The following is a 16,398-nucleotide window of genomic DNA, read 5'->3' on the forward strand; positions in this document are numbered from 1 at the left end:
CTGTTTGAGCTCAGGGGTAAGTTCAAGGCCAGCATGGGTAACATAGTGAGACCTTGTCTCTACTGAAAATAAATAAAGGTTAAATTTTTAAAAATACAAAATAAATGCTAAATTGTGGGCATATTTTTTTCTTTCTTTCTTTTTTGAGACAGGGTCTTGCTTTGTCACCCAGGCTGGAATACAGTGGCGCGATCACAGTTTGCTGCAGCCTCCACTTCATGGGCTCAAGTAATCCTGCCTCAGCCTTCTGAGTAGCTGGGACTATAGGCTTTCACCACCACACTCAGCCAATTTTTTGTAGAGACGGGGCTTCACCATGTTGCCCATGCTAGTCTCAAACTCCTGAACTCAAGGGATTCACTCGCCTTGGCCTCTCAAAGTGGTGGGAGCTACCCCAGCCGGACATATTTCTATGAATTGATAATTCTTGGTTTTCTGCTTTTCCTTAAAGAGAAACACCCTAAATAATACCCTATTACAGAACAGATTCCAAGCCCTGGTTTTGGGGCCTCTTGCCAACCCTCCCTTCAATATATCCCTCAAATCTAAGCATTTCATAATTATGCCAAACTTTCAATTGTCTAATAAAAACTTTGAGAGGCCTTTTGAGCCATATTCATCACTTTGTGTTCCATCTCCATAATAAACTGGCACCAAGCAACCACTCAAATATTTGTTGAACAAATAAGTGAATTTTAATACAAAGTGTATGGTGGCCTTGGTGTCTCTGTGTGAAGGTAGCAGGTAGAGAATAGGGAAAATTAAACAGTGACCATGTCAACTCCTATTGAATTAGGTAGATTTTGGGCTATTGGGCTATTTTTACATTGGATTTTGTACATATTCTTTGGGAAACAGACTCCTAAAGGATGCTTTCATCTCTAATTTATACTTCTATTTCAAAATGCTCTCTAACAACTTGCTTTCATTCTGCTCCTTGAATCTGTGAATAACCCTTATTGTATAATTTTGATAGAATGCAATTGCTTTGAACTGTCATCTGATGCTGCAAGTGGTATTTTGTGAGTTGCTAATATATCAGAAAGCTGTGTTCTTCACAATGTCCTCATGTTTTTTGTGGTTCACGGCAGCAAGTAAAGATGAACTGTGGAGGTTGTAGTTAATCAAGTTACTTTAAAATGAAAAGAATTTTGAAGCCACTTAAATGACCTGCTTCTTGGGCTTGGCAGTGACAAGTCCCTTCCTGGGCCCACTTAGATTTAGCAGCAGGAGGTACTGGGCAAAGAATAAGGGCTGCAATGTTGACAGGCCTTAGTTCCAGCCCTGGCTTTACCATTGACCCAGTAAATAACCATGGGCAGTCCCTTTCGATTGCTCGACTTTGGTTTCCTCATTTATAGGAAAGAGATAATGCCTATCTCTCAGGGTGATCATGAGAACCACAGAACCACATAGCAACATGTGGAAATGTCCTTTATAGGCAGTAAAGCCACGTCTTAAGTGAATTATTTTATTAGCTCCATGATGGATCTTTAAATGACAGTGTTATTATCCATGCCAGTGGTTCTTTTTTTTTTTTTTTTTTGAGACGGAGTCTCGCTCTGTCGCCCAGGCTGGAGTGCAGTGGCGCAATCTCGGCTCACTGCAAGCTCCGCCTCCTGGGTTCACGCCATTCTCCTGCCTCAGCCCCTCCGAGTAGCTGGGACTACAGGCGCCCGCCACCACGCCTGGCTAATTTTTTGTGTTTTTAGTAGAGACGGGGTTTAACCTGGTCTTGATCTCCTGACCTCGTGATCCACCTGCCTCGGCCTCCCAAAGTGCTGGGATTACAAGCGTGAGCCACCGCTCCCGGCCAACCAGTGGTTCTTATCAGAAGCCACTACTTAGTAAATATTGAGTAATGCAGAAAGATTTGCAGGCAGTCTTTGTGGCCCAGAAGGATCTGCTTTTGCTGTTAAGATTTTCTCAAATTCCCTAACCTTCCTAGATTTACAATTTGACAGTAGATTATGAAAGGTTTTCTCTCCCATTCAAGGAAGGTGAGGCCGGAAGTGTGTGTAGTTAGAAAGTCAGTGGGCCAGGCAGAAGGTCAGAAGGCAAGGAATGGATATGTACAAGGAAGTGCCATGAGGGTACACATTTTTTATACTTATTACCCTGTGTCTGGTGCTTTGACTCACGTGTGGCACATAGAACCTACGAATTGAACATTAGTTAAGTCCACGGAATGGTCCTATCTTTGCTCCATTAATGATCATACTCTTATGGAGTGTAAATAAATAAAATTACCCCACAGAGATATTTTGGAGCCCTTTTGGAGCCTTTCCCAACAAGATATTTTATTTTTTCGTCATATATTTTTACAGAGCATGCAGCCTGTGCAGGGAGGTGTGCTGGGCACCATGAGGACACAAATATGTCTTCTAGGAGTTTACTGTTAACCAAAGCAGGATAGGAGGGCATTTTGAGCTGAGACGATCAGGAAGACTTTGGGAAGAAAAGGGCCCACTGGGTCAAGCCTGGAAGATAGGTAGGATCCCACTAGATGGGGTCACTATGTTGCAATTGCAATTTGAAGCTTTGTGGGTGTGTATTTTAATTCACACATTAAGTAAAATCTCTTATTTGGACATGGTGATAACAGAGTTTGGGAGCCCCTCAGCAGCTGTCCTGGGCTGGTGCAATCTTGCATGGTTTGTGGAGGCAGTTGTGGGCAGAGGCTGAGGGACCAGGTTCTGCTGGGGCTTCTTTCTCCTGCTGGGGGGTTGGTTGAGGCTGGAAGGGTGCAGCAGCATAAGAAAGATGAGGAGAGCACCGCCTTTTTAATGTGACCCCAGTGCCCACTCTTCCAAGTTGGGGATAGTGTGACGAGCACATAGGCTCCCACTAGGAGTTTTATTTTGGATCCAGACCTTAGTGTTTCTGAAGTACTGTAAAATGAAAATATCCTGTCAGAAATGGGAAAGTCTTTAAGCTGAAATTAAAAAGAGAAACTGGAAATCATGAGGTATCTTGGGGATTAACTGTTCAGAACAGTAGAGATGGAGGATTAGGTGATGGTATGTGAGTGTGGCAGGTATCATTTAAGAAAACACAGGAAAAGAAATATAATTTTTTTTTGAGACAGAGTCTCATACTGTCACCTAGGCTGAGTGCAGTGGTGCTATCTCAGCTCACTGCAACCTCTACCTCCTGTGTTGAAGCGATTCTCCTGCCTGAGCCTCCTGAGTAGCTGGGCTTACAGGTGGGCACCACCACGCCTGGCTAATTTTTGTATTTTTAGTAGAGATGGGGTTTCACCATGTTGCCCAGGCTGGTCTCAAACTCCTGACTCAAGTAATCCGCCTGCCTCAACCTCCCAAAGTGCTGGGATTACAGGCGTGAGCCACCGTGCCTGGCCTAAAAATTATAATTTTTAAAGTCTATTCATTATGCAGTAATGATGAGCTCGCTTAGTGAGGATTCACTGGAAGGTAGTTTTTCTGAACACGTAGAGTGCTATCTATGTGCAAGGAGCCCTGACAAATTCGCGGGAGACATGATGATGATCAAAACCTTCCTCTAAGGATCCCCTAGTTTGGAGAGACAGACAGACTGATTTACAGTCGGGGGGCTTTTCTGATGAGTGATGTAATAAAAATGTGAACTAAAGTGCCAAGGAGAGCCAATGGATTTACATTCAGAGATCTGTGGAATTTTGCCTGAGATGATGTGAAAGCCACCACCTGCAGAAGGTGGGAGAATGGCTTTCCAGGCAGACAGAAGGGTGGAGCAGAAGCACTCAGCGTTGGAGGGAGTGGTGTGGTCCTGGAACACGGTGCTGCCTGGCAGATCTGGCTAAAGTGTGAGCTTCCTGGATGGGGGGAGATGCAAAGTGCTCTAGGACCTTGTTCTGTAGGAAATAGGGAAGCCATCAAAAGTTTTGAGAGGGGGAGTAATAAGGACTATGCTTCTGTTGGCCATGGGGAGAATGAGTGGAAGAGGGGTAGTGGCTGAGTGACTTGACCTGTTCTGAGAGTTTATGGGAGAGACATTAAGACCCGGACTCTCGCAGTGGAGTTGCAGAGGAAGATTGAGAGCTTCTGTATTTTTCTGAAATGTGAGAGCTCAGTTTTAAAGTTTAGATTGGACTGAGTTTATTAAAGAAAAAGAAAATGTTTTTGACAGATGTCAATCTTTGTTGACACCCGTTGGTATCAGTGCTGTGGGGTGAGGTGTCCATGTTCAAGGAATGGAACCACAGTGGAAAATTGGGAGTGGTAGGAAGGGGGATGGGACAAGGATGAGGACATTCGTAGAAGCTCCTGCCCCTTTGCACACTGCTTTTTTTTTTTTTCTGAGACTGAGTCTAACTCTATCACCCAGGCTGAAGTACAGTGGCGCAATCTTGGCTCACTGCAACCTCCACCTCCCAGGTTCAAGTGATTCTCCTGATTCTCTTGCCTCAGCCTCCCAAGTAGCTGGGACTACAGGTGCCTGCCACCACACCCGGCTAATTTTTTGTAGTAGAGACGGGGTTTCATCGTGTTAGCCAGGATGGTCTTGATCTCCTGATCTTGTGATCCACCCACTTCAGCCTCCCAAAGTGCTGTGACTACAGGCGTGAGCCACCGCACCTGGCCTTGATTCACTTGTTAGAAATAATACTGTAAAAATAAAAAAACTAGCCAAGTGTGGTGGCGTGTGCCTGTAGTCCCAGCTACTCGGGAGGCTGAGGTGAGAAGATTGCCTAAGCCCAGGAAGCTGAGGTTGCAGTAAGTCATGATGGCACCACTGCACTCCAGCCTGGGTGACATTGCCAGTTCCTGTCTCAAAAAAATAAAAATAAAAATAAAAATAAAGGAAAAGAAATAATATTGTAAAATCCAAATCTCTCTCTTTGCCTGGTGTTTCAATACTCCTGTCTCTGAATGTTAAATGTTCAGCTGCATATGATTTTTTTCTAATTGATTGTCTCGGGTGTTTAATAAAGACTGCCTTTGTAAATCACATGTTGTTATCCTCTATTTCTAGCTATTGTGGACGATGAAAGGCTCTCTGCAGAGGAGATGGATGAAAGGAGGCGGCAGAACATTGCTTACGAATATTTGTGCCACTTAGAGGAAGCCAAAAGGTAAGATCCAGACTTAGTCTATTTGTGCACCATCTCTTGGAGATAAGCTTTGTGATAAGGGCGTGGGATTTGATGACCAGAGAGTTCTGAAATGGGCCAGCAATTCTAAATAGTTGTCATAGTTGGAGGTGGCCAGGGAGAGATTCTTGCCTGCACTCAGTGATTTAGATTTGGCCAAAACTCCCATGCCAGGAGACCAGTGGGCTAGGGGTGACCCCTCCACACTCCACTCCACCCCTGAGTCACAGCTGGGTGCACATCACACGCCTGTGCATATGCTACGTAGTTCTAATAACTCATTTGCAGTCTTGTTGGCAGCAGGGTAATGGGAGAAGCATCTGTTTCTTGCAAATGGTTGGGCAGAGTTGAGAAAAAGTTGATGCCACAGCCAAAGTTGAGGCACTGGGAGGAAGGCAACTATTCCTTTCCCTTCCTCGGAGCCTCCCGGGAAATCACTGGGCCAACTGCAGATTGTTTCAAATTCTTCATCTCACTGGCTTGAATGTAGAGGAGCAACAATGACGTAAATCAACTTCCTTTTCCCCCAGAGCTTCCTTGGGTCTTTTCCCCACTCCCAGCCCAAAGATGATAAATGCCCAGCAGGACAGTGGCATATCAGACTGAAGTCCATCAGTCCCTAAGTAGGTTTATGACAGCAATCTCCTCTTTAAACCATGGGTGTGTGGCCACTTAGGGTGTATTGTCTCTAAAATCACATTGACTCTTTCAGACTTTTTAGATTAAATAAATGTTGCGTTCTCCAAGGAGAAAGTGAAGATAAAGAGTCCTAAGTGCCAATACTTTCCTCATGAGAGGAATCAAGAGAAATTTATCCTTTGTGGGGCAAATACTACAGAGTTCATACACCATGAGTTAGATTTTGATTGAATGCTTTATGCCATGATGGAGCGACAGTATTGTTCCCTGGACAAAGATATGTTCCAGCCCTTTTAGCTATATAGAAATAAATATTTGGTTAAATGGTCACTGGTGTTAATTATCTCTGATCACTGATAAATGGCTATCTACAGAACTAGAATGATGAGGTTTTTAATCAGTATTTTGGTGACACATGCCCTAATTTGACATCAAAATTGCTTTCAAGGAGTTTCTCAGAGTTGTTTAATATTTTAATAGTGTCACGTAACTTTCTTTAGGTTCTAAAAACCAAGTTTTAAAGATTGTTTAACATGTCTGTGAAGTCTACAGTTAGGTTGCAGGATGCTAGCGATTCACTATCAGTCTAAGATCATTAAAAACATGCTTTTAGTCAAGTTGTTGCAAAAAAGTTAGATAAGGAGATTAATTCATAGGCATTGAAAAGAAGTGGTCCCAACCACTCCTGAGGCTAAGGTGGGAGGGTCGCTTGAGCCTGGGAGGTGGAGGCTGCAGTGAGCTGAAATCTGGCTGCTGCACTCCAGCCTGGGTGGCAGAGTGAGACGCTGTCTTAAAAAGAAAAAAAAAAAAAAAAAAAAGGAAAAGAAAGAAAAATAAAAGAAAAAAATATACTTTCACTGAATAAGTTCAAGGAGATGGTAGAAAAACTTACTTTTCTATTGATACTCACTTTACGTTCTGTTTTTGCCTCCTGTTTTTAACAAGTGGGAAGGGGTGTCATGTAGAGGAAAATGATATGTGATTGGGAGTTGGTTTACCTAACTTCCTGGTCCCAGCTCCACCACTTACACAAGCAGCTTGACCTTCCACAGACCATTTAACCTGTGGGAAGTTCAATTTGTCCCCTCTGTAAATGAGACAATAAAGATGATGTTACTTATTGCCCTACTTATTCATGGATTCACGGATTTTTAAAAAACCATTTAAAGAAGGTGAAAGTATTCTGTAAGCTATAGTGCCAGTCAGGTTTATGGTGATAACATAAGCAAAGTTTTCTCCTCAGTGTACTGAAATGGTATAAATGTAGCTTGAAAGCTTGTCATCTTCTCTAATATTTTTGAAATTCTGTAGTTGAATTTTGTTTCAGAAAGTCAGCATAATGATTATTTCAGATTCTTTGAGGAAAACTTCCCTTGGAATAGTTTCATGAAAATAATTATCAAAATGTACAATTTTTCCTCTAAGATGGCTTTTCATAAATTTATTTGATAAGAGTCTATTAGATGTAGTATATATTTATGAATCTTTTATTAAGACACAAATACTTTTTTTTTCTTTTTTCTTTTTTTTCTGAGATGGAGTCTCATTCTGTCACCCAGGCTAGAGTACAGTGGTGGGATCTCAGCTCATTGCAACCTCCGCCTCCTGGGTTCAAGTGATTCTCCTGCCTCAGCCTCCCAAGTAGCTGAGATTACAGACGCTCACCAGTACACCTGGCTAATTTTTTTATTTTTTAGTAGATATGGGGTTTTACCATGTTGGCCAGGCAGGTCTCGAACTCCTGACCTCAAGTGATCCGCCCACCTTGGCTCCCAAAGTGCTAGGATGACAGGCGTGAGCCACTGCACTCGGCCAAGACACAAATACTTTGAAAGAAGCTGATTTTTGGTCATGGATTATATAAAAATTTGTGGCTACTACTAGACATATAGTTGTGCTGATTGAAGAAAGCATAGTGTACAGAAAACTCATGGTCTTGAATGCAAGAAATACAGGAAAGGGTGAATGTCTTTCTTGAAAAGATGAGAGGATTTATTGCATGATTCTTTTAAAGTATTAGTACCTTTGGAATTTGTGATATTGGGTTTATTATAATGCACATATGTGTGTTCACATGAGTGGAGTTGGCTTAGAATATTGAGTTTCTACTAAATTGTATGCTTGTACTGTATATATTCATCTAGGAATTGTTTCTTGTTTCTGATTTCAGTTGAAATGACTTTATTGCATTTTAATTAAAAATGTATTGGTTCTGTCTTTGCACCTGTTTTTCTTTCTGGAGGTGAGAATTGGAAGGTATCTAGTTTGTATATCCTGTAACTTAGGATTTTTACAAATTGAGAATTATAATATTCCAGTATATCTTTAATTTTGGTTTTATTAATTTCAAAATTCTGTAATAAATCAGGCCATTGAAAAGTTCTTTATTAAGAGGGGACATCATTACCAACATTACAGAAATACAAAGGACTATAAAGGAATACTATGAACAATTACATGCCAATGAAAACTTAGAGGAAATTGACAAATTTCTAGAATGACAAACTACTAAAACTGACTCAATAAGAGACTTAAACATCTGAAAAAAACTAACATAACCAGAATAAGACTTATAATAAGTGAAGAGACTGACTTAGAAATCAGAAAACTTCCCACAAACCCAGATAACTTCACAGTAGAATTCTGCCAAATGTTTAAAGAAGGATTAAGAGCAGTCCTTGCAAACTCTTCCAAAAAATACGAAAAGAGAAAACATTTTCCAATTCATTCTTCTGAGGCCTACGTTACCCTAATACCAAAACCAGATAGCCATCTCAAGAAAACCAAAGACCAATATCTCTTACGAATACAAATGCAAAAATCCTTAACAAAATACTAGCAAATCAAATCCAGCAACATATAAAATGTATTTAATACCATCAAGTGAGATTTATCCTAGGAAGCAAGCTTGGTTTAAGACCTGAAAATCAGTATCATAGACCATATTAATGGAGGAAAGGACAGAAGCCACATGATCATCTCAATATATGCAGGAGAAGCATTTGATAAAATCCAGCCCCCTTTCTTGACTTAAAACGTTCAACAAACTAGGAATAGAAGAGAATTTCAACCTGATAAAGGACAGCGATGAAAAACCTACAAGTAACACCATACTCAATGGTGAAATACAGGAATAAGGATGTTTTTTCTTACCACTTCTGTTTAACATTGTACTGGAGATTTTAGCCAGGCAGTTAGGCAAGAAAAATAAACAAAAGGCATCCAGGTTAGAAAGGAAGACGTGAAACTATTGCTAAGTGATGTTATCTGGTTTATAGAAAATCCATAGGAATCTACTAAAAAACAGAACAGAAGAAAACACTAAAAAAACCCCACCACAATGAGTCCATCATGGTTGTAGGATACTAGGGGAGTGTGTAAAAATTGCATTTCTTGACACTAGCAATAAGCAATCTGAAAATGAAATTAAGAAAGCAATTCAATATACGATACCATTAAAAACAATAAAATTCTTAGGAATAAAATTAACAAAAGAAGTACAAGAATTGAACACTGAAAACTACAACACACTGAAAATTTTAAAACTCTTAAGTAGATGGAAAGACATCTCATGTTCATGGATTGGAAAACAGCATTAAGTTCATTGTAGATTCTGGATATTAGCCCTTTGTCAGATGAGTAGGTTGCAAAAATTTTCTCCCATTGTGTAGGTTGCCTGTTCACTCTGATGATAGTTTCTTTTGCTGTGCAGAAGCTCTTTAGTTTAATGAGATCCCATTTGTCGATTTTGGCTTTTGTTGCCATTGCTTTTGGTGTTTTAGACATGAAGTCCTTGCCCACGCCTATGTCCTGAATGGTATTGCCTAGGTTTTCTTGTAGGATTTTAATGGTTTTAGGTCTAACATATAAGTCTTTAATCCATCTTGAATTAATTTTTGTATAAGGTGTAAGGAAGGGATCCAGTTGCAGCTTTCTACATATGGCTAGCCAGTTTTCCCAGCACCATTTATTAAATAGGGAATCCTTTCCCCATTTCTTGTTTTTGTCAGGTTTGTCAAAGATCAGATAGTTGTAGCTATGCGGCATCATTTCTGAGGGCTCTGTTCTGTTCCATTGATCTATGTCTCTGTTGTGGTACCAGTACCATGCTGTTTTGGTTACTGTAGCCTTGTAGTATAGTTTAAAGTCAGGTAGCGTGATGCCTCCAGCTTTGTTCTTTTGGCTTAGGATTGACTTGGCGATGCGGGCTCTTTTTTGGTTCCATATGAACTTTAAAGTAGTTTTTTCCAATTCTGTGAAGAAAGTCATTGGTAGCTTGATGGGGATGGCATTGAATCTATAAATTACCTTGGGCAGTATGGCCATTTTCACGATATTGATTCTTCCAACCCATGAGCATGGAATGTTCAATGAACTCAAACAAATTTACAAGAAAAAAACAAACAACCCCATCAAAAAGTGGGCAGAGGACATGAACAGACACTTCTCAAAAGAAGACATTTATGCAGCCAAAAAACACATGAAGAAATGCTCCTCATCACTGGCCATCAGAGAAATGCAAATCAAAATCACAGTGAGATACCATCTCACACCAGTTAGAATGGCCATCATTAAAAAATCAGGAAACAACAGGTGCTGGAGAGGATGTGGAGAAATAGGAACACTTTTACACTGTTGGTGGGACTGTAAACTAGTTCAACCATTGTGGAAGTCAGTGTGGCGATTCCTCAGGGATCTCGAACTAGAAATACCATTTGACCCAGCCATCCCATTACTGGGTATATACCCAAAGGACTATAAATCATGCTGCTATAAAGACACATGCACACGTATGTTTATTGCGGCACTATTCACAATAGCAAAGAGTTGGAACCAACCCAAATGTCCAACAACGATAGACTGGATTAAGAAAATGTGGCACATATACACCATGGAATACTATGCAGCCATAAAAAATGATGAGTTCGTGTCCTTTGTAGGGACATGGATGAAACTGGAAAACATCATTCTCAGCAAACTATCGCAAGGACAAAAAACCAAACACCGCATGTTCTCACTCATAGGTGGGAATTGAACAATGAGAACTCATGGACACAGGAAGGGGAACATCACGCTCCGGGGACTGTTGTGGGGTGGGGGGAGGGGGGAGGGACAGCATTAGGAGATACACCTAATGCTAAATGACGAATTAATGGGTGCAGGAAATCAACATGGCACATGGATACATATGTAACAAACCTGCACATTGTGCACATGTACCCTAAAACCCTAAAGTATAATAAAAAAAAAAAAAAAAAAAAAACAGCATTAAGAAAACAACGGTCCCAAATTGATTTATAGATTCAATACAATTTCTAGAAATATCCCAGCTGCCTTCTTTTTTTTAATGGAGAAATTGAAAAGCTGATTCTAAAATTTATATGGTGGCCAGGCCTGGTGGCTCATGCTTATCTTCCAGCACTTTGGGAGGCTGAGATGGGAGTATTGCTTGAGGCCAGGAATTTGAGACCAGCCTAGGTAATGTAGCGAAACCCTGTCTCTGCAAAAAACAATTTTTTTAATTAGCTAGATGTGGTGGCATGCACCAGTAGACCTAGCTACTCTGGAGGCTGAGGCATGAAGATCACTCAGGAGGCTGAGGATGCAGTGAGTTACGATCACGCCACTGCACTCCAGCCTGGGTGACAGAGCAAGACCTTGTCTCAAAAACAAGAACAAAAGCGGCCGGGCGAGGTGGCTCACGCCGTTAATCCCAGCACTTTGGGAGGCCGAGGCGGGCGGATCACGAGGTCAGGAGATCGAGACCACAGTGAAACCCCGTCTCTACTAAAAATACAAAAAATTAGCTGGGCGTTGTGGCGGGCGCCTGTAGTCCCAGCTACTCGGAGAGGCTGAGGCAGGAGAATGGCGTGAACCCGGGAGGCGGAGCTTGCAGTGAGCCGAGATCGCGCCACTGCACTCCAGCCTGGGCGTCAGAACGAGACTCCATCTCAAAAAAAAAACAAAAAAAAAACAAAACACAAAAGTAAAGTTTATATGGAAATGCAAGGAATGCAGAATAGTCATAAGCATCTTGAAAAAGAAACGCAAAGTTGGAGGACTCATTTTTCATTTTCAAAACGTACTTACAAAGCCCGCAGTAATTGAGACAGTGTGGTACTGGCATAAGGATATGCATATAGATCAATAGAGTAGATCTGAGAGTCTAGAAATAAGCCCTAACACTTCTGGTAAACTGATTTTCATCAGCAGAATAAAGGCAATTCACTGGGAGTGAGAGAAGATGCCCTTTTCAACAAAGGATGCTGACTACTGAATGTCTACATGCATAAAAATGAATTTGGACCTCTGCCTCACACCATATACAAACATTTTCTTAAAATGAATTATTAACCTAAATGTGAGAGCCAGAACTGTAAATCTCTCCAGAAGAAAACAGGAGTAAATCTTTGTAACCTTGGGTATTAGGCATTGGTTTCTGAGCTATGACACCAAAGCACAACCAATAAAAGAAAAACAGATAAATTAGACATCATAAAAACTGAAACCTTTTTTGATTCAAGAGATACCATCAAGAAAGTGAAAAGACAAATCATGTATCTGATAAAGGTTACATGTATTCAGAATATGCAAAGGGTTCTTAGTCAGGTGAGGTGGCTCACACCTGTAATCCCAGCACTTTGGGAGGCTAAGGCCAGCAGATCACTTGAGCCCAGGAGATCGAGACCAGCCTGGGCAACATGGTGAAACCCCATCTCTACAAAAAAATAGAAAAATTAGCTGGATGTGGTGGCACATGCCTGTAGTCCCAGCTACTCTGGAGGCTGAAGTGGGAGAATTGCTTGAGCCTGGGAGGTGGAAGTTGCAGTGAGCCAAGATCACACTGCACTCTACTCTAGCCTGGGTGACAGAGCAAGACTCTGTCTCAAAAAAATAAAAAATAAAAAAGTACTTTTAAATTCTACATAAAGAGTTAATAGCCTAATTTTAAAATGGGCAAAAGTTCTGAATAGACATGTCTCCAAAGAAGATACACAAGTGATCAATAAGCATATGACAAGGTAGTCAACATCATTAGTCATCAGGGAAATACAAATCAAAACCACGATGAGATGTTACTTCATACCCACCAGGGTAGCTATAATCAAAGATGGACGATAACAAATATTAGTGAGGATGTAGAGAAATCAAAACTCATACATTGCTGAACAGATTGTAAAATGGTGCAGCTACTTTAGAAAATAGTCTGGCAGCTCTTTAAAAAATGAAACATAGAGTTACCATATGACCCAAAAATTATTCTCCCAGGTATATACGTTTGAAAATTGAAAATCTATGCCCATACAAAAACTTGTACTCAAATGTTCACAGAATCATTATTTATAATGACAAAAAGCAGAAACAATCCAAATGTCTACCCACTGTTAAATGGTGATGTATCCATACAATGACATATTTTTCAGCTATAAAAAAGAATGAAGTACTGATACATAGCACAACAAGGATGAACCTTAAAAACATGTTGAGTGAAAGAAGCTAGACACAAAAGGCCACATATTATATGAAATGTCCAGAATAGACAAATCCATAGAGACAAAGTAAATTAGTGATTTCCAGGGCCTAGGGGAAGAAGAGAAATGCTGGGTAACTGCTACTGGGTATGGGATTTCTTTTTGGGCTGATAAAAATATTCTAAAATTGATTGTGTTGATGGTTGCACAACTCAGTATACTGAGAACCACTGAGTTGTTTACTTTAAAAGGGAGAATTGTATGGTATGTAAGTTGTATCTCAATAAAGCTGTTTATTAAAGATAATTTCCTTGCACTGGCTTAGAGAGGTCCTTAGGAAGCTGTTAAATAAGATCAATTGCTATTAGCAGATACACTGCATACAGAAGGTACCCCTAAGATACACGAGATGTCTAAATACTGTGTTTGTTTTACAGATACTTATTGAGCATCCTCTACGTGTAAACAAGCCTAGGAAGGTTGTTTTGGGAGATGGAGTTCAGGCAACAAATAATGTTGTGCTCAGAAAAACTCGCCATTTGGTTGAACTTTTTACTCAAGAGTTTAAAGTTATTTTCCTTCATTTATGTTTGCTCTGTTAATCTCTCTGTATATGTGTATCATCTCCATATCCAGCCGTCATCCTCCTAAACAGCTCTCATATGTTCACCTCTCTATCCCACCACTGCTAGCCCGCCGAAGGATTCCAGCATCTCTTGTGAGACTACTGTAGTGGCCCTTAACTGGTTTCTTCATGAGTCTCTGGCCTCCTTCAATCCTTTATCTGTCTTATAGCCAGATAAATCTTTTCAAAACTCTGAGCAAACTCCTTTACCGGGCTTCATAGGCTCTGCATAGTCCAGTTCAGCCTCTTTAGTTTTACATTGTGCCACGCTGCTCTGTGCTTCAACCACATTGATCTGTTTTATTCCCTGTTCCCTCCTGCACAGGACCTTGCCGTGTGCTTTTCCCTTTTCATATTCCTCTTTATCTAGTCAGACTTACTTCCTCTTCAGATTGCAGCTTACTTTTTCAGGGAATCCTTCTCTGACTTCCACATCCAGGTCAAACTCACCAATTAGAAGGCCTTTTGACATCACATCTATTGCATGTTTGAATGAATAATGTAATGTCCAGTGTTGGATCAGTATCATTCGCTACTAAGGAGGACTGATTATGCTCTGTTTTCTGTACATTTTGGATGTTGGAGGTAACAAGGAGGATACGAATCAGACTCATGGTAGACAGCTAGACTGCCAGCCTAGCAGTAATCTTTGTTTCACTGGAAAATTCTATATTGCAGTTAGATGATGCAAGTCTTTCCCGACAGGTTTGTGACCCAGTAAGTTATAAAGTTGGGAATTCCAGACAACTTAATAAGCCGTGATACCACCGTGAACTAGAAAATATCCAGAAAGGCATATAGAGTATTGCTCAATGAATGAATGAAGAGAGAAGGAGGAAGCCTGTGTATTAGGAGGACTTAAGGCTGAAATTACTGCTCAAACTTTATAAAATTATGAAGTCTTTACATATAGATAGATGTTAAGACTCAAAAAAATGAATTTTTTTTTTTTTTTTTTTTTTTGGAGATGGCGTGTCACTCTGTTGCCCAGGCTGGAATGCAGTGCAGTGGTGCGATCTCGGCTCACCGTAACCTCCACGTCCTGGGTTCAAACGATTATTTCTCCTGCCTCAGGCTCCCAAGTAGCTGGGATTACAGAAGTATGCCACCATGCCCGGCTAATTTTTATATTTTTGTAGAGATGGGGTCTCGCCATGTTGGCCAGGCTGGTCTCGAACTCTTGGCCTCAAGTGATCCGCCCACATTGGTCTCCCAAAGTGCTGGGATTACAGGCGTGAGCCACCACTCCTGGCCTCAAAAAACTAATATTAATGGCAATGAACAAAATATTAAACAGGCTTATTTTTAGGACCAAAAAGAAGTAATTTGGCTCTTCACCCAAATTACTTCACCCTACAGGCTGAAGGATTCAGATGATGTGGAGAGTGAATCAATTCTGTTGGGAGGCAAAGGATGTCTTATATAGTATTAGTTACCTATGACTGTATAACAAGTTATTCTAAAACTTAGCAGCTTAAAACAATAAACATTTATCTCAGAATTTTTGAGGATCAGAAATCTGTCATTGCCTAACTGGGTCCTCTGGTTTTGGGTCTCTCACAAAGCTGCAGTCATCTCACAGTTCGTGTGGGGCACACCCACTTCCAAGCCACCCGGTGACACTGGCAGGATTCAGTTTCCGACAGGTTTTTGGACTGGAGGTCTCAGTTCCTTGCTGCTGTTGGCCAGAGTCTTCCCTCAGTTGCTCATCACTTGGGCCGCTTACACATGGAAACTTACACGTGGCAACTGGCTTCCATCAGAGTAGGCAACTGAGAGAAGAAGATGGAAGCTATAGTCTTTTTGTAACCTATTCTCAGCAGTGACACCCATCATTTTTGCTGTATCCTATTCATTAGAATCGAGTTACTAAGTCAAGGCCATGCTCAAGGGGAGGAGTTTTCCACAAGGGGATGAACTCAGAGGGATAGGGATGACTGGGAACCACCTTAGAAGCTGCCTTTCACAGGGTGTCTTCATAGGCTTTTGAAATTGACCCCAGAAAGGGAATCTGAGGATAAAATTATTTTTGTTACTATTAGAAACTCAATCAGAAATTGAATCCTTCCCGATCTGAATGCTTACGGTTCTAAGCTTATTGCGCCTTGATTGTTTTTTGTTGGTCTGTTTTTTTGTTTTTAATTTTAAGGGTCTTGCTGTGTTGCCCAGGCTGGATTCAAACTCCTGGGCTCAGCTTCAGCCTCTCAAGTAGCTGAGGCTACAGGTGCTTGCTACCATGCCTGGCAACTGCCTTGATTTTTTTGAATTGTGAGCTGCTTTAAACTAAGCCTTTTCATTTCTTTGTCATTTTAAATAATACTAAATGGACTTTTTAGGTTTCCTTTTCAAGTAGGCCCTCAAAGCTAACTTTATAGCTCCTTTGCTGTGGGGCTTTTGCTGAAATGAGACTGTACAGACAAGTCTACTACTAATATGGGCTTTGAAATGTCCTCTCTGATGCCAGAAATCCTACTATTTAAATTAAATTAAAGGAGTAACATTTCCAAAAGAATTAGTACTGCTGAGTAGATTTTATATTAATCTGCCTAAAATTTATTCAAGTAATGAAA

General features: G+C 40.8%; 1 protein-coding gene across 4 annotated transcripts in view; it reads left to right on the forward strand.

The window, feature by feature from the left end:
• IQGAP2 (IQ motif containing GTPase activating protein 2) overlaps positions 1-16,398 on the forward strand; it is a 329,635-nt gene that overhangs the window by 57,696 nt on the left and 255,541 nt on the right. For all 4 annotated transcript variants that reach the window (XR_008661060.2, XM_055299013.2, XM_055299014.2 and 1 more), the window contains exon 2: positions 4,975-5,074. Coding sequence is in view for 3 of the 4 variants with exons in the window: in XM_055299013.2 (XP_055154988.1) it covers positions 4,975-5,074 (100 nt within the window). In the remaining variant the exon portion in view is untranslated. The remainder of the gene's footprint in view (positions 1-4,974; positions 5,075-16,398) is intronic.

This window comes from Symphalangus syndactylus, chromosome 11 (genome assembly GCF_028878055.3).
Source record: "Symphalangus syndactylus isolate Jambi chromosome 11, NHGRI_mSymSyn1-v2.1_pri, whole genome shotgun sequence".
Taxonomy (NCBI): Eukaryota; Metazoa; Chordata; class Mammalia; order Primates; family Hylobatidae; genus Symphalangus; species Symphalangus syndactylus.